This window comes from Oncorhynchus mykiss, chromosome 11 (assembly GCF_013265735.2).
Source record: "Oncorhynchus mykiss isolate Arlee chromosome 11, USDA_OmykA_1.1, whole genome shotgun sequence".
In the NCBI taxonomy this organism is placed as follows: Eukaryota; Metazoa; Chordata; class Actinopteri; order Salmoniformes; family Salmonidae; genus Oncorhynchus; species Oncorhynchus mykiss.
The window spans coordinates 52,620,395-52,638,918 of NC_048575.1; the positions used below are offsets into that span (position 1 = coordinate 52,620,395).

Here is an 18,524-nt window from a genome sequence, read left to right on the forward strand (position 1 = left end):
CTCTTCATGGTGCTATTCTGGATGTTTTCTCTCGGGCTGGCCCAGTTCGTTTCCACTCCTGGAAGTTCTCAGATAAGCTTTCATTCGATCTGGACCTGGTGCCACAATTTGAACATTACGACGTTGTTGATGGGGAGGTGGAATTCAATCAGCATTCACATTGTTTTGCTGAATTTGGTGATTTAAGTGATAATGCCCGAGAAGACGGGGTTTTGAGGATATATTGACACGGGTGTTGTTAGTAGAGGGCCAGCAAACCGTGCCAATATATCCTCCAAACACCGGCTTCGAGGGCATTACCACTTTTATACGGGTTACCAACATATTAAAATAATGAGTTACATATTTTCATTAAAAACGTTATTTAAAAAAAAAAAAATGTATTCATACAATTGCATCCTTACACAAGATATGCTACTACGATATGCTACTCAAACTGGCTGGTCGTTTGTTCAATCGGTTCGTTTGCCAGAGACGCGACCCAGTATTTTTGTTCTGTATCTATGGACGATACCCAGTCGTTCGTTCTAAATGTTCCATTGCCATACTAGCTGGCAACGTTATTATCCTTTGCCTTCTAGCTAGCCAACTACGGCTAATTCACAGTCATGTTAAAAATTGCATTCAGAATAACAGCAAAGTAGCTACATTTGCATTTGTTTACGCTGTTTTGAGGAGACATCCATAACAATGAGCTAATGAGGCGCGATTTCGTCTCATAGAAAATGTGCTTGTCAGGACACCGTTATTTAGAGCAACTGAAGCTGGAAAGACTGCAAACTAGCTGCACTTCGTTTCGTTTGACCTTTTTTCAATTTACATTTCTTTGTATATATATATATATATATCCATAAAAATGAAGCCCGCTGTTTCATGATTTCGACCGGCTGAGAAACGCTGCCTGCCTGCCTGCCTGTCTGTCTGTCTTCTCCCAACTCGTTCATTACTATGGGACGGCTGGAGATCGAATTTGAATATTGAAACAATTTGGCAAATGTCGGCGAGACAGACCGCAAGGTTTATACAAATCATACTGTTGAAAACTAAATGTTAGTCTAAAAGAAATGTGAGATAATGTCTAGATGCTTTTTATAGTGGAGATCAAGTTTATAAATTGCTTGGCTGGGCTGATGAGCCAGTGGATTGTGCAGTCAGATGGAACAGAGTAAATAGGCATTTTTAACTTTATAGATTAGCCAGTGGTAAATTGTGGAATAGACAGCATCTGAAATGCGGATTTAACCAATCTGCATTCAGGATTAGACCCACCCGTAGCTAGAGAATAGTTGGAAATTAACGATACATGACTGTAATCCATTTATTTTTCCTAGATTACTACTCCTGCTGCAAAGTTTCAGTGCATATGCAGAGCAGTTGAAGTTTGGACAGAAAGAAAACATGAAGCAAACAGCTCCATGTGTATCAATTGGCCTTGTAGTTGGACACTATTGGAATAACTTTATCCAGATTGGCAACCAGAGTGAGTTTTTAAAGCACTCCTGGTGTTTAGTTTTTTTTTCTTCCCATAAAATGTATATTTTATGACCATGTTGTTCCCTCTTATTCAGAGCATGAAGCAAGATATTCAAGAATTGATCAAAACTCCAAAGTGTGAGGAAAACACCACTTTCTCTTTAGCATCCTCACTCCTGACCACAAAAAGGGATATTTGTCCACAGTCTCCATCCGTAGTGTCTCAGCACTGTACTTCAAGAACAACAGCAAGCACTCCATTCCTCCACAGATAATAGCAAATGGCGGCCCCTCCTGTCCTACTCGCAGAACAGCAAGCATCATCCCCTCCTGCCTTTCCCCTATATCCACAGACACTCATAATGTAAGTTGCCAGACAGTAGAGTCCTCCCTTGTCCCCTGTGATGCCTGTGCTCAGGTCCAGTCCAGCCTGAGGGAGACTGGTGATGCTCTTGTGGAGCTGTGTCGGAGCGAGGGCCTTCCCACCTCTGCAGCGCCTCCTGGTGGCTGCGGATGACACTATGTAGCAGGGCCGTCTGACTGTAGGAGATGTGTCTCAGTGGTCCACAGAGCAGCACAGGGACATGGGTCAGGTGGGAAAGCATCTGCTGAAGGTGCAGTCCACAGTGCAGGGCTCAGCTGGGGGAGGGAACAGGAGGAACTAAAGCGTGAATGGGCAAAGGATCAAGCAAGCCTCTCCCAGGCATCCAGGAAGGAGACAGAGAGGAGACTGCAGGACGAACATGAGGAGCTGAGGTGAGGTACAGTAGCACTCAGAGGAAACCTCGCTGACAACAATATATTTGAAGGGGGACGAAATATTGTAACATTTCAATAGTAAATATGCTTTCATGTTATTCACAATATACTGTATATCTGTCCATTTTAGGCTCCATGTCCCTGGAGGATAGCAACTCCAAACTGAAGGCAGAGATTAGTTTGCAACAAGAAAGGTTACACAAACTCGGTAAGGACGTACACCCCCACCCCAAGTCTGATGTTTTAGGAGCAGAAGGAGACAGCCAAAGTTATCTAATTGTTGTGAACAGAAAATATGTGGAACCTTGTCCTTTCTTTGTCAGAGTGTGAGAGAGATAAGCTACATCAGGAAGTGAAGGCCTTGCAGGTAGAGGAAGAGGCACGGAATAAACAAGAGGAGAAGACACAAACACTGGAGGCTCAACTGTCCAGTACTCAGCTCTTACTTGACAAAGAGAACTCCAAGTACCAGAATGCATGTCACCAACAGGAGGTCAGTATAACAGCCATGAATGGGGTTGGATACTCATGGGGGCAGATGAGTCTTTAAAACCAGACCTGGGGCAGTACTAGTAAATGTGTTAAAGGCCACATCTAAAAACTCTTGATCCTGTTTTACGTGAGTTGTTACTGCACAGTCTCACTCTGTGTCTTCAACAGTCACTGCAGGCCAAGCAGATGTCTCTATTGGAGAGAGTGGATGCTCTGGACCAGGAGTGTGAGGAGCTTCAAGGACAATTGGGGGAGACTGAGGACACACAGACAGACCTACAGGATAGACTGACACACATCTCAGAGGAGAAGGACCAACTTAAAACCCAGCTCACCCAAGAACAGGTACATTACTACCAGACAGATGTGACTCAACACAATATTAAGCACAATGAAATGTTTCACGTCATAGTTAATTTTATAGTGCTGCTTGCATACGTTGGGCAGAGCCATACTTCAGCATAGCAGATACAGTATATAAATATGATCCTATTTCATTTTCAAAGAACAATAATGTGTATGTAACTAATGGCCTTGCCTCTGCAGTCCCTGAGGCCTTGTGTTCTGAGCTGCAGCAGGAGAAGCAGAGATTGGAGAGTCATGTGAGCAAGCTGAAAGACAGTTTGGATCAGCTGAGAGGAGAGGTGCAGGAGTTAGCACAGAGGGAGAGGCTGCTGGTGTCATTCCCAGAGCTCAACCCACTGCCTCAGGGACCGCCACAGAGTAGGATCACTTCCCTAAATAACTCAGAGCATTTTCTGTATGTTAACCACAATGTTGACATTACTTGTACAACCTGTATTGTTTGTATTGTATTGTTTGTTCATGTGGGTTTACTTACATATGGTTTCAAATATAAATACCAGTATTACAAGCATAGACCGAGTTACAACTCCAGTGCATTTGGAAAGTATTCAGTCCCCTTGACTTTTTCCACATTTTGTTACTTTACAGCCTTATTCTAAAAAGTATTAAACAAAAAAATGTCCTCAGCAATCTACACACAATACCCCATAATGACAAAGCGAAAACAGGTTTTTAGAAATTTTTGCAAATGTATTAAAAATAAGAAACTCGGAATTGAGCTCAGGGGCATCCTGTTTCCATTGATCATCCTTGAGATGTTTTTAAAACTTGAAGTCCACCTGTGGTAAATTCAATTGATTGGACATGATTTGGAAAGGCACACACCTTTCTATATAAGGTCCCACAGTTGACAGTGAATGTCAGAGCAAAAACCAAGCCATAAGGTCGAGGAATTGTCCGTAGAGCTCATAGAAAGGATTGTGTCGAGGCACAGACCTGGGGAAGGCTACTAAAAATATTCTGCAGCATTGAAGCTCCCCCAAAACACACTGGCCTCCATTATTCTTAAATTGTTTTTATCCCTTTCTCTCCCCAATTTCGTGGTATCCAATTTAGTAGTTAGTCTTGTCTCATCGCTGCAACTCCCGTAAGGCCTCGGGAGAGGCGAAGGTCGAGAGCCGTGCGTCCTCCGAGACACAACCCACCCAAACCGCACTGCTTCTTGACACAATCCTGGAATAATACTTCAAAACTGCTGCTGGAGAACTACAGACGTAGGATCTTAATTTGATCACTATTTTGTTGCCGGAAATGCAAACTTGTAGTGTATTCAAGGTTTAACTAGGCTTCTAATGTTTGTAATTTCCCATTTAAAATGTCAGACTTGATTTGCCCTATTGAAAAATGTATAACCCCCTACAAAAAATGTCCATTCATTATAATCCACATAATAATTCACATTTCCTGTTGCAAACTGGCTCAAATTAAGATCCTACATCTGTACTGCATGTTTTATTTATCGACTACACCTGAACAATGATAACGACAGCTGTAAAACACAAAACATATTATCACTTACAGACAACCTCTCTCAGCAGCTTTGGATTCTCCCAGTCTGCCTGACGCTCCCAGAGAGAGACAGCTAAATCCCACCCCCTACGTACAACACAGCCCTCTGTAAGTCAACACCACAGAACATATACATTTATGTATACTGCAGGTAATATAGCAGTCAACTGTTTTGCTTGACCAACCGTTTTTCTTGGGGACTACAAAAAATGGAATCTTACCTTAGCATGTATAGTGTTTTCATAAATGCATCATTTATGAATGTATTTATGACTCATCTTTTCTCTCATTTTGCCCATCCTAGACAGACCTCCAGTGCAGGAGTGTTGAAACATTGATTGCGGAGGAAGGGAGCAGACAAAGGGGATTCCATCCCTGTGGTGATGGGGCCTTGGGATCACATCTCTACCACCTTCTCTACAGCTCTGGTGCACCAGCGGACTCTACGGCTCTCCCCAGACACCAGCCAGAGCCTAAGCAAAGATACGCCAGGCGTCCCAAACATGCTCTGTTGGCAATCTCCAGAGGAAGAAATAAATCCAGCACTGGGTGATCAACCTAATGTTGACCATTTTTGGAGCATAGTAATGCCGAAAGAGGCTGAGGCAGAAAGAGGCTGTTAGAAGTATATGTCAGGCTTCTCCATCAGGAGACTGCAGTAAGGCATTGCATTGTAGCTCATACACAGTTGTTTGTGTATCAGCTGAGGCAGATGCAGAAAAGTTATAGAGTTCAGGATCTTGGCAACATTGAGCTGGCTTGAAGTTGCTATTTAACTGAAAATGAATTTGATTAATTCAAACTGTGGTATCATGTTTTTTCTTTCTTGAACTGTTGTGTTAATCACTTTGCTACTTTGGATTGCAAATGTGCATTTGTTGACTTCATGCATTTAGCAAAACAGTTTTATCTAGTTTAGAATGGTAAAGCAATAAGACTGAGCATAACGAGCCTATCAAAGCACATTCATTATTTAAGCTCATAAAGAATCTGGTCATGCACAAACACACACTAAAAATAAGTGTTACAATGATCAGTCTAGAAAAGGGAGTGGCTAGGTAAAAGACAAGCCATGGTGTGTGTCTGTGTGTTTAGCAAAGGCTCTACTATTGTGTCACCAACACAATGCCACGAATGCAGATGTGTCTAATGATTTACAGAGTACTCTGACGAGGGAGGGGTAAGTTCCTATGGCAACATTGATGATCAGAGCATGACATCTTGTGTGGGTTCCCTCCTGTCCTTACTGTCAGTCCAACCCTTCACCTATTGAGGAGTATACTTGATGGTAGACCAACCAATTCATTGTGAAGTATGCTTCCCATGGCATGTTGGGGTGCAATATTTTTGTCCTTTGTATTTCCTTGCACTAGAAATACCAAATTACTTTTCTGAAGGTGGGTAGTAGTCATGGCGATACCTGTGAAAAGCCCCATAGATCCAGACTGGATACTGACTACACCTGAAACTATGCAATTCAAGCCCATATTATTGTTCATGCCTGTTAAATGTTTCTGCATGAGTTCAGTGGTAGCACAATACTGGGTTTCATTTTCAGGGATATACCTAGATACTGAAGTATTTGCGGAATGCAGATGTACTAAAGAAATCAATAATTTCTTAGCCCACTAACTCACGAATCCTTCTCCTCAGAGACAAACTTGCTTGATCAAGTCTAACCTTGGACCTCAGAGTTCAGTCTTTCAGTTGAGCCAATTATACAGCTGTGTCATCCCTCAAGCATGTAATTGAGATGTGTCCTCCCCCGATAGACAATACATTCATTATCTATCGCATGCTTGTCTCATGATTGACAGACTGATTTAGCCTAATTGTTAAATTGTTGCATGGAGTATAAAAACAAAATATGTCAGACACAGTATTTATCTGAACATGTAAAATGGAGCATTGTATAATCAATTTAGTTATTTTAATAGTATGCTACCCTGTAAAAATAACATTCAGAATGCTGCTTCAAAACATTTATTTGTCACAAAATAACAACTTATTTTAGACTATACAACAAAAAGACATATGGATGTGAAAGTATAGAGTACATAGGTACAGTCAGACCTCATATCGCACTGTGCTTACTGATACACAAAAGACAAAGACCGTAACTCAGAGGTGAGGAAATGTTCAGCTTGCCAAAAGCACCAGTGTCAACACCTGCAACTTGCCCCCACAGGAAAAAGAGAGACACGGTGGAAGAAGGACATACAGTCATTTGCAGTTAGAAACTTAAACAATGTGCAAAGTTGTACAAAAATCCATTGAATATTTTTGGTATCCCCGCATCCAATAACATTAGATTATTTCAAAGGTTATATCTGTTGTTCAAATCAATTGAATGTTATATAGTCATTTACGATATAATATCCTATGAGTAAATACTGAGATTATAACAGGGAAAACTACTTGGATAGAGGAAAAAAAAATACCTGAACAACTGAATTTAGATTTCACGTAAGCTTTGGGAATCATTCCTTATTCATGAAAACATATTTAAGGCCATTGGTTACTTGTGTCATATATTTATATTTATATTATAATAACTAATAAATAGTGATAAATAAGAGACAAAACAACATATTTCTGAGTACAACACTAAGTTGAGCTACAGACACTTCTGAGGCTGGTAGCCAGTAGTCAGGGAATCATGCTCATTCTTCATCATTCTAAGGGCTGTGATATATAGAAACTGCTAATAACATTAAGGCAATGTTTTAGTAACATTATTAAAACACAGATAAAATGGTAGATGTTTTACCACAATCTCCAAACGTGACAACCATGCAAATCTACACCTAATAGGTAACAAAATAACCCCTTGTCAGGACTCGACTGAAAACTTCAGCCATTGGAATGCTATGATTATCACCTTAAGACATTGTTACATCTTAGACACAGACAGGAAAGGGAGTAACTGTTGGTGAGAGTGCTGTCTCTCCGAGACATTCAGTGTAATTCAGCACTGTGTGATCTCACATATGTGTTTTATCATCTAGGTCAAGCTATTAGGCAGCTGCAGGGACCGCTGCAAATCTGTCAGATTACAGAGGCCTCATGAGGATGAGGGATGTCCTATGGCTGGCATAACTCCCAATCTCTGTTTGCCAATATGCTTTTAAGCAGCAGCACCACCACCACCAAATACCCTGTTCTGGTACATCATGCACTGGGTTTGTACTTGCCTTACAAAAAGCATGTATTAAATCATATGCCCATAAAATTGTCAGAGACTCCAGTCACCCAAGTCTTAGACTGTTCCCTCTGCTACCTCACGACAAGCGGTACCAGAACGGCAAGTTTAGGTCCAAAAGGCCCCTTAACAGCTTCTACCCCCAAGCCATAAGACTGCTGAACAATTAATCAAATGGCCACTTAGAGTATTTACTGTGACACATGCCGCCCTCCCCATTGTCACTTTACCCCTGCCTACATGTACAAATTACCTTGACTAACCTGTAACCCCGCACATTGACTTGTACCGGTACCCCCGGTACATAGCCTCTGTATTGTTATTGTTACTTTTTATTTTATTTTTTACTTTAGTATTTTTAGTAAATATTTTGTTTACTCTTTCTTGAACTGCATTGTTGGTTAAGGACTTGTAAGTAAGCATTTCACTGTAACGTCTACACCTGTTGTATTCGGTGCATGTGACAAATAACATTTGATTTTAAATTTTTATTTAATATGTTTATAACTCTCGTTATCCCTCTTGTGTATGAGGAGAAATGAGAATAAAACAATAGCTAAAACAATCCATGTGCTTTTATATCAGCTGGTTGTATAATCTAACCTCATGCTAGCAGAGCGACGGGGAATGGGCCGCTGTCTAGTTATTGTGCATGGGAAAAAACCCTTCTCAGTAGAGATTAAGTTCATTGACAAAATGTGGGACACATAAGAGAGAGTGAGGTCATGGGATAGGAAGGAGTCTGTGGATTAGGTGAGAGGTTGAAAGGTCTTCTCACCCCCTAGTCACCATTAGAAGAATTGTCACTTGACCATCTCAAGTGAAGTCGGGTCACTATAATACGAAGTGAGGTACGAAAATATAGTGTGTGTGTGATATGCTGATTGGCCTAGTCACGGATAGGGGAAAGACACAGATTAATTAAGGAGAGTACCATCTGAGAGATGCCATCATCAGTGAAATGTATCACAGTTCGGAGAATACACAAAATAAATCAATATCTAAAAAAAACCCCAGAAAAGGTACGTTTAAGAAACTTTAGCAATGTTGTTGATTTGCATTTGGCTGAGCAGCCACCAGCGTGAGGGAGCTACAGAGGTGGTCACAGGGGTTGTAAGTAGAGCCACATGACCCACTGACAGAATCTAGTCTCTCCTCAGGCGAGAATAATGCTTGTGTGTGTGTGTGTGTGCGTCCCCACAAGAATAGTAAACAAACAACAATTTGACCAACTGGGGACATTTTGTTCATCCCCACAAGGTCAAATGCTATTTCTAGGGGGTTTAGAGCTAAGGTTAGAATTAGTTTTAGGAGCCAGGGTTAGTTTTAGGGTTAGGTTTTGGGGTTAGGGTGAAGGTTAAGGTTAGGGTAAGAGTTAGGGTTGGATAAAATAGGATTTTGAATGGGACTGAATTGTGTCCCCACAAGGTTAGTTATACAAGACTGTGTGTGTTTGTGTGTGAGAGATAGATCATTTTTCAGCCGATGATTGTCAAGCAAATAACTGCCCGTCTCACAGTAACTGACCATTAATTAACATAAACACATTTAACATCTCCTGGCTTCCACACAAGCCACTGATGCAGACCTTTGGAACAGCTCCATTTTAAAAAGTCTAATAAATCCATGTAATATAGCCTACACCTTCACAATGAATCCATTATTTATTTTAGACAGGTCTAAAGAAGCATGATATTAAGAAAATGTGGTTCAGAAGAACAGAATAGCATACTCTGAGTTGTCCTTATGTTAGGTTCTAACCTGGCTATGCCATATGGCTGGGGGCTACACTAGTTCATTTAGCAGACAAGATTTGCTTAGAATTCCGTGGCATTATTTTATAGTTTGAAGAATACAATTGAACAAAGTTGAATAAAATAGAAAGGATATTTTCTCCAAACTCACACTCGGTTATTCTGCGTTGAGCGGTTAACAAATAAATAGGTACTCCTATATGCTTAATTTAGAGTTATTAATGTAACTTTAGTTGTTCTACAAACGTTGGTCTATCTGTTTTGATTTTTAACACATTGTAAGGCTGCATGATGCGACTAATGATGACTTGAAAAAAGCTTGAAAGGCATGAGATCTGTTTTGTTTTTTGCGTAGGCTGTACACACTACATCAGTCCCTAATTCACAATTTGACAAGCACTTGATAATGCCTCGAATTTCCCGGCGGCATCCCCTTTGTGTGGCCATTAAGCACCCTAAAAATATCAAGCGTGGAATGCTGCACGCTCTGAAGCACCTCTCACTCACATGGCTCTCCAGCAGTGATCTGGTCTTTCTCACAGGCTACAAGTGAAGACAGACACATCGGGGACGCAACTGTGCACGTCCTTATACAATTCCGAGGTGCATATTGAAGATATTGGGAAAACTGTCCATTTACTTTTAAACAGACAAAAATAAGAGTAGGTCACTATCAAAAGTGACTGTAATTGCATTATGCATGTAATGCTTTTATTATAGGTGCATTTTTATGGTGAAAATTATCTTACTCAAACTTGAAACTTACACATTGCTTATGTATGCCCGTTAGGCTCTGCACCCCTTGTAAAGCGGATTAATGTGCTTAATTCTAAGAAGTTATTGGCCACTTTAGTTGTGATACAAAACATATGCGTATGGGCTAGGCTGCATGACGTGTGCGACTAGGATTTGAAAAAGTTAATTACATTTGCATCGATGTCAGACAAAGTGCTGAGTACCAGGCAGTTAGCAAGTTTGGTAGGCTACTAAACCATCAGCAGCATCAGAGCTTGGAGAAGCCTAATTACCGTGACTAAACGGTCACATGGAATTTGACTGTCTTCATGACTGTCTCGTGACCGCCGGTGTGGCAGTAATATGGTCGCCGCAACAGCCCTAATCATGATTCAATGTATGCCATAATCATAAGCACTTTCCATCTTCCAAAAACATTCAATTGTGAGTGCCAAAGGGACGTTAAAGTTGAGAGCAATACTAACAATAAAAAAACACGTGCTGGTTTATTGAAATAAATAATATAGTAAACAATGCTGGATAGCTATAAAAAGGTATGTTCCCATATTAACAGCTATAAATATGTTTCATAATGAGAGTGAGTCCCATCCTGTGATGTGTGTTTACTAATGCAGAGAAACAGAGCCTTGTGGGGTTACACACCAACTGTATGAGGCCAGTCACATGAGGGAGGGGTGAGAAGAGAAGAGAGTGAGGTAATGAAAGCAGTAAAAGTATATGAGCAGGAGCAGATAGACAATAATGGCCCACTTGAATAAGAATGGCTCCCTTCTTACACATCATCTCTTTGCCTGCTGCTCCTCAGCAGACCGGGATGGAGTGGTGTGGAGGGTGCTGGCGTCATGCTGTCCATTCGGCTGCACAGACTGGACTGTCTCTACCAGGCTGCCACTGGGGAGCACCACATACCTGGCTGCCATATCCTTGGGCTGCATCTCCCTCAGGCCCTCCTTACTGTGCCAGATCCCATAGCCAAAATACACAAGCAGACCTGGAGAGGTGCAACACATACTGTTAATTGAATTTGAATATTCTAAAAAGCAAATGGTATTTGTTACAGCATTGGGTAGCACTTTTGAATATTGTTTGACTACATAATCAGAATCACACAGACATGTTGTTATTGTTATCATACTGTATGTGCAACTCTGTTGAGAACATACAGCTATAGCAGGAATATGGCGGTGCTTAACAGTCACCACAGCCTATAGACACATCTTGGCCCATCCCATCTGTGTGTTATGGCCACAACTTTCACCAGGGAAATTATTACTTAGACATGGCTTAGCCCAAGCCTCTGTCATGTCCAATATTCCCTGTGAAGCCAGTTAAATCTCTGTAGGCAGACAGGTGTGTTTAAATGGTTTACATGGTCCAAAAGACCTCTGAGCCCATACAGCCACTCATGTTTCCTTGATGATCCATTTTTATGACAGCAATCTCTATAGCCAATTAACACCTTCTTACTGCAGCAGGTGTTGGCTAGAAAACTCACTGTCTCTTCAGGGGTTTACGCTCAAGAAACCTGCAGATGTTTTAATACAAACTTGTACCATGTACAAAACCCTGTAGGTATAAAACCCTGTTTCGTATCCTGCTATTTATCATCAATCAGTATTCAGTAACCATACTATTTGTTGATCATTTAGGTTAAAAAGGCACAGTATTTCAACCACTGAATGCAACCATTTCAGTTCTGCCTGACATGATGTTTGGCTTACAAGGCCTGTCAGTGCTACATAGCACATGGTCTTTACACAACACATATTTGTGCCATTAGCAGACGTAATCTTACCTGCAGCCACCCATACAGTAAAGCGGATCCAGGTCATGGGGCTGAGCTTCAGCATTAGGAACACATTCATGAGGATGCTTGCAGCGGGAATGAATGGGACCAAGGGTACCTAGAAATATTACAACAGCAAACAACCATACTGACATGCATTCAAATTTGTCAAATAGCCCTCCTCAATTTCATAAGTCTTAGTCACTGACAAAAAGGAAGCTGGAGAGCCAGAAAGACCACTAGTCTTTACTAAAAGATGAATAGAGCTTGGTTAACTTAATTTAATTCAGCAGAATGAATAGGTTGGTGCCAGGGGGAACATGGGTCCTGCTTGAGCTCACAGAAACGTCTGCCTCTCAAATATGAGTCACAGAAACAGCTTTTATTTTATATGAGGAGCAGACCGACCACACAGCAGAGAGTGAGTGTCTTCTGGCTGATAATGTGGCTCCCTGAGTCCCTGTCTACTGGGCTATAGGCAGTCTGGGCTCTAGTCAAACTGAGCAGAGTTTATCACACCTGAAGTGTAGCGACAGCTACAATTAGTCTGTGAGAGACTTAAAACTCATAAAGAGTAGTATCAGTTTATCATAGCTACATAAGAACTTAGGTAAATATAAAAGGCTGTTTGCTCAACTCCCCAGGCAGACAACATTATACAGATAATAACTCTAAGAAGAGGGTTTTGTTCTGCTTCCCTAACTTTATGGGTGGGCCCACACTATTCTATACAAGTGAAAGTCAACAAAGTTGTGAATGGCTTTACATTTAAACTTTGGGCATATGAGCAGACATATAATACAAAAGTGAGAATCTGTTTGGCTCACCTGGAAGGTTTTGGTGTTGACATGAGGTTCATGGGCATATATGATGACCAGGCAGAGAAGGAAGGTTGAGCCAAACACCACTATTAGCAGGGCGATGCTCCACGTAGGCAGCTGAAGCTGGTTACTCCCAAACACAAACACGGCACAAAGGGACACTGAGCTCACCATCACCGCCAGCACAGAAAAGGCCACCACTTCCCCTGGCTCAAAGTCCCCCAGCATCCTGCCCAGGTAAGGCTCCCAGCGGGCCTTCAACACCCCTGGGGCACTCCGTTCCCTGGTCTTCTGCATCTCCACCAGCTGCAGCTTGTCTGAGAAGGACTCATACTCCTTCAGCTCCCCACTGTCCTGAGCTATGATCTGAGACTCTGAGACTTCAGGCGAGGGCTCAGGGTTAGAGTTGGGGGAGGTAGTGGAGTTAGCCTTGGAACTGGTCTTCTCTTTCTCAGGCTGGAAGCGCAGCACGATGACACTGGCTGCCACAAAGGTGTAGGCCAGGAGGGTGCCGATGGACAGGAACTGGACCAGGGCCTCCAGGTCAAAGATGAGGGCCATGACAGCCATGAGGAGGCCAAACACCAAGATGGCATTAACAGGGACCTTGGTGACAGGGTTGACCTTGGCGAAGAAGGAGAAGAAGAGGCCATCTTCCGCCATAGCGTAAACAATCCGAGGGAGAGAGAAGAGGTTGCTGAGTAGCACTGTGTTCATGGCTGGAAAAGGGGATGGAGAGAGAGTCACATTATCAGCCCAAGATACCTACTGTATGAAGTAAAAATACATGTTATACACATTTGCCCTTCAATCATTTATATCATCAACTAACCAAAATAAACTTAATGACATGATACATTGGTGTAGCCTCGTAACTACCAGATTGACTACTGCTGCGCTATCATGAATCCGTGGTAGCAAACCATTAATGTAAGCTTGCGACATCAGGTGGCTTGCTAGGCTAACATTGGTGTGGTTACAGTCTTTCAAGAGACACTTACCACAGATGGACCCTACTGCCACAATGTAGCCAGCCCAGCTGTAGCCTCGGCGGAAGAAGGCGTCAGACAGGGCTGAGTTGGGGTCGAGCGAGTGCCAAGGCACCATGAGAGTGAGGACTGTGGAGACCAGGATATAGGCTGTGGCGGCCATGCCCAGGGAAATGGCTGTGGCCATGGGAATGGCTCGCTGGGGGTTCTTTGCCTCCTCGCTGGAGGCTGCAATCACATCGAAGCCAACAAATGCGTAAAAGCAGGTGGCTGTGCCCGCCATTACCCCATTAACACCAAATGGTGCAAAACCTCCTTCCTTCTGGCTCCAGTTGACTGGGTCGGCTAGCACGAAGCCAAACACCAAGATGAAGAGTATGACAACTAGACTAACGGCTGAGAAGATGTGGTTGAGCCAAGAGGAGACTCGCACTCCGAAGGTTATGAAGATAGTGGCAACAACTAAAATCCCGGCAGCCAGCAGGTCAGGGTAGTGGGCGATATAGGGAACATTCCACTTCATTATGTGGTTCTCTGTGTAGTTCTGGATGGTGTGGTTAAACATGGAGTCCAGGTAACCACTCCACGCCCGCGCCACTGCGGCTCCACCAATCATGTACTCCAACACTACGTTCCACCCAATGAGAAAGGCCCAGATCTCTCCACAAGAAACATAGGTGAACATGTAGGCCGAGCCCGTTCTGGGAACACGAGCTCCGAACTCTGCATAGCAGAGGGCAGCCATCAGGGAGGCGATGCCTGCTATGAGGAAGGAGAGGACCACGGCAGGTCCAGCGGTGTCCTTGGCAACAGTGCCAGTCAGGACATATAGGCCAGAGCCCACCATGCCACCAACACCCAGCAGGGCTAGGTCCACCATGGTCAGGCAACGCTTCATTGACGTCACCATCAAGTCATCATCCAGGGTCTTCAGTCGGTTCAGCCTCTGGCAGAAACGCACTGCAGGGACACAGCCACGCCCACAGGTCGCCATGGTTACAGGATCACACTCAGCAACTGGACAGGGTCTTATCAGTCAAGATGCTCAAACTGGATCCATTCTTCTCCTGTTCGACTAACCTGTGAGACAAAAACACACATGCATACCATCATGCAGGGACAAAGCAGCCATCATTGAATTTGCCCTGAAGCCTGTGACTTCAGAGCAGGTAGACAAAAGCAACTCAACTCATCCATCGATCACCTATCCACACTGCTGCCTGATGTCATATTGCTGATGCTGTGCTTTCCATGTCTGCCCTCATCAAAAGGTGGAAACAACATGTTCAGAATTGCAGACACATTTTTCGTATTTGCCTTATCTTAATAAATGTCTATTGGGTCTACCTGAGTAATGTAAAACCTATAAATAAAGCTATCAAGTATGCAATTTAACTAAATGTGATCGCTCTGTCTAAGAGTGATCAATAACTGTCCATACTAAAGAGTTCAAACATCTGCTCTGGGTGTTTGACACGTCTTCTATTCACTGGCAGTCCAATTGGCCTAATGATGATAGGCCTGTTGGCTATTATATTCAGCTTCCTGTAATGAGACTGACTAGAAGTAGCCTAACCATATTCATACACAGCTGTTTGGTTATGATTTAACGCTGCTGTACCAAAATCAAACATCAATTGACGTTTTATGTGATAGAATACATTTACAAATTGGACCATCGGTAGGCGGCTTTTCTGATGCACCGTTTCCGACAAAACTGCGCGCTGCGAGCATATGGCGAGTTGTGCCTCAATGCTAGAAATACATTACGTAACGCTTTTATTCCCTAGAAATAAACACCAACACAAAGTGAAGCGACCCATACATCTGTCCTCCATAATAACCGGGTGATTCGTGTGAAATAGAATGAATGGCTTTATGTGCGTCGTTTTCACAAAATCCACATTAATAATTTAAAAGAAAATGGAAACTCATGCAAATATTATTCATGACAAACGAAAAGCTATTTCAATAAAGCAATGGCTGACTATTCTATGACATTTTACGTTTTATATTGCTTTATTGTGGCACAAACAAGGTGGTTCAATAGGTAGCCTATGGCAAGAGCCAGGTGAGAAACACCATTGCTGCTATTCTGCATATATAGTGTAATATAAAACGCTCTATTATGGTAACAAATTAATTTATTGGTTTACCTTGAATGCTGAATATTGCTTATCAGTAGCCTATCTCGGGCCCGGTTGATATCCCTTGAAGCTCAACAGAAGGGAGGAAGGTGGAGAACCAGAGGATTGTGAGCTGACCGAGCTCTCTTCTTAAAGGCACAGTACTGGTCTATTGTACATCTGATGACGATAGGATCAGCCATCAGACAAGCGTCGCATACCCCTTCTCAGACATTGCATGCATCATCAGTTCCTTGCCATCGACTGTATCACCGAATGACAGATTGCTATAACATAATATGGTTAGCCGAAACTTAAAATACTTATCCACAAGTTATAAAATCTGGAATAAGTCAGTAATGCCTGGGAAATGTTTAAATGGATAGTTCAAAAAAATTCTAAAATTCCACAATGGTTTCCTTACCTTGTTAAAAGTAACCTGTTGTATGACAACAATCCATGCTTTTGGTTTAGTTTCCCTGTTACTGTTTTCACATGCTAACGTTTTAACATAATGACATAAATCCCATTCAAGTCATGGGACAGATATTAGCATTTTTCATGCACCATCTCCAAATCAACTGAAAGTATCTATAATTGATTGTGAAGCTCTACAAAGTCACTTATAGATGTTTGAACATGATGCTGAAAAATTCTAATATCGGTCCCATGACTTTAGCATGTGGAAACAGTGCCAGGGAAACTCAACCAAAGCTCTGCCTGGTATGGCAACTGCTTGGCCTCCGACCACAAGGCACTATAGAGGGTAGTGCGTATGGCCCAGTACATCACTGGGGTCAAGCTTCCTTCTATCCAGGACCTCTATACCAGGCGGTGTCAGAGGAAGGCCCTAAAAATTGTCAAAGACTCCAGCCACCCTAGTCATAGACTGTTCTCTCTGCTACCGCAAGGCAAGTGGTACCGGAACGCCAAGTCTAGGTCCAGGAGGCTTATAAACAGCTTCTACCCCCAAGCCATAAGACTCCTTCTACCCAGACTATTTGCACCCGCCATTTACACTGCTGCTACTCTATGTTATTATCTATGCATAGTCACTTTAATAACTCTACGTACATGTACATATTACCTAACTGCATTGTTGGTTAAGGGCTTGTAAGTAAGCATTTCACTGTAAGGTGAACCTGTTGTATTTGGCACATTTTTTTAATTTCATTGTCATACAGTGCCTTCAGAAAGTATTCACACCCTTTTACTTTTCCCACATTTTCCACATTGTGTTACAAAGTGGGATTAAAATGTATTTAATAGTCAACTATCTACACAAAATATTCTGTAATGTCAAAGTGAAAGAAAAATTAAAACTTATTTTTAATTAATTAAAAATAACACTAATAGATTTTGATTAGATAAGTATTCAACCCCCTGAGTCAATACATGTTAGAATCACCTTTGGCAGCGATTACTTTCTGGGTCTTTCTGAGTCTTGTACAATATTTGCCCTTATTCTTTTTTAAATTCTTCAAGCTCTGTGAAGTTGGTTGTTGATCATTACTAGACAGCCATAGATTTTCAAACTGATTTAAGTCAAAACTGTAACTAGGCCACTCAGGAAATTCAATGTCATCTTGGTAAGTAACTCCACTGTATATTTGGCTTTGCATATTAGGACTTTGCCTGTGCTTGAATCTATTCCATTTCTTCATCCCAAAAAAATCCCCTAGTCCTTGCCGATGATAAACATACCCATAACATGATGCAACCACCACCATGTTTGAAAATATGAAGATTGGTACTCAGTGATGTGCTGTGTTGGATTTTTCCCAAACACAATTCTTTATATTCAGGACAAAAAGTTAATTTCTTTGACAATTTTTATTGCAGTATTGCCTTATTGCAAACAGGATCCATGCTTTTGAATATTTTAATTCTGTACAAACTTCCTTATTTTCACTCTGTCATTTAGGTTAGTATTGTGGAGTAACTACAATTGTGGAGTAACTACAATCCTCAGTTTTCTCCTACCACAGCCATTTAACTCTGTCACTGGTTTAAAATCACCATTGAGGTGCCTCCTGAGTGGCACAGTGGTCTAAGGCACTGCATCGTGGTGCTTGAGGCGTCACTACAGACCCCAGGCTGTGTCACAACTGGCGTGACCGGGAGTCCCATAGTGCTGCGCACAATTGGCCCAGCGTCGTCCGGGTTAGGGGAGGGTTTGGCCGGGGGGGGGGGCTTTACTTGGCTCATCGTGCTCTAGCGACTCCTTGTGGTGGACCAGGTGCCTGCAGGCTGACTTCAGTTGTCAGTTGAACAGTGTTTCCTCCGACACATTGGTGCGGCTGCCTTCCGGCTTAAGCAGGCGGGTGTTAAGAAGCGCAGTTTGGGGGGTCATGTTTCACATGACTCAACCTTCGCCTCTCCCGAGCCCGTTTGCAGCGATGAAACAAGATCATAATTGGATATCACAAAATTGGGGAGAAAAGGGTGGTAAAAATACAATTGATAAAAACATTTAAATCACCATTGGCCT

The 18,524-nt window shown here is 42.3% G+C and overlaps 1 protein-coding gene and 1 long non-coding RNA gene across 8 annotated transcripts; one reads left to right on the plus strand and one right to left on the minus strand.

The window, feature by feature from the left end:
* The first annotated feature begins 40 nt into the window (after window positions 1-40).
* LOC110535940 lies at window positions 41-7,928 on the plus strand. Of its 6 annotated transcripts, none has more exons than XR_002475341.2 (8): window positions 41-177; window positions 1,569-2,229; window positions 2,363-2,440; window positions 2,556-2,725; window positions 2,893-3,069; window positions 3,271-3,447; window positions 4,629-4,707; window positions 4,904-7,928. It is a non-coding gene; the product is annotated as an uncharacterized LOC110535940 (long non-coding RNA). The 6 variants fall into 6 exon arrangements; XR_002475340.2 differs by lacking the exon at window positions 41-177 and adding an exon at window positions 1,107-1,480; XR_002475342.2 differs by lacking the exon at window positions 41-177 and having other exon boundaries at window positions 1,496-2,229; window positions 4,612-4,707.
* A 1,650-nt stretch (window positions 7,929-9,578) lies between these two features.
* On the minus strand, window positions 9,579-16,744 carry LOC110535941 (cationic amino acid transporter 4). 2 transcript variants are annotated; one of them, XM_036935767.1, is made up of 6 exons: window positions 16,064-16,744; window positions 13,920-14,987; window positions 12,925-13,637; window positions 12,107-12,215; window positions 11,088-11,302; window positions 9,579-10,956 (listed from the first exon to the last, which is right to left on the minus strand). In XM_036935767.1, exons 2-5 carry the CDS (start codon window positions 14,899-14,901, stop codon window positions 11,091-11,093), a joined length of 2,016 nt encoding a protein of 671 aa, XP_036791662.1. In that variant the 5' UTR covers window positions 14,902-14,987; window positions 16,064-16,744; the 3' UTR covers window positions 9,579-10,956; window positions 11,088-11,090. The 2 variants fall into 2 exon arrangements, with proteins under 2 accessions (XP_036791662.1, XP_021477011.1); XM_021621336.2 differs by having other exon boundaries at window positions 10,780-11,302; window positions 16,064-16,742.
* Between the last annotated feature and the right edge of the window lie 1,780 nt (window positions 16,745-18,524).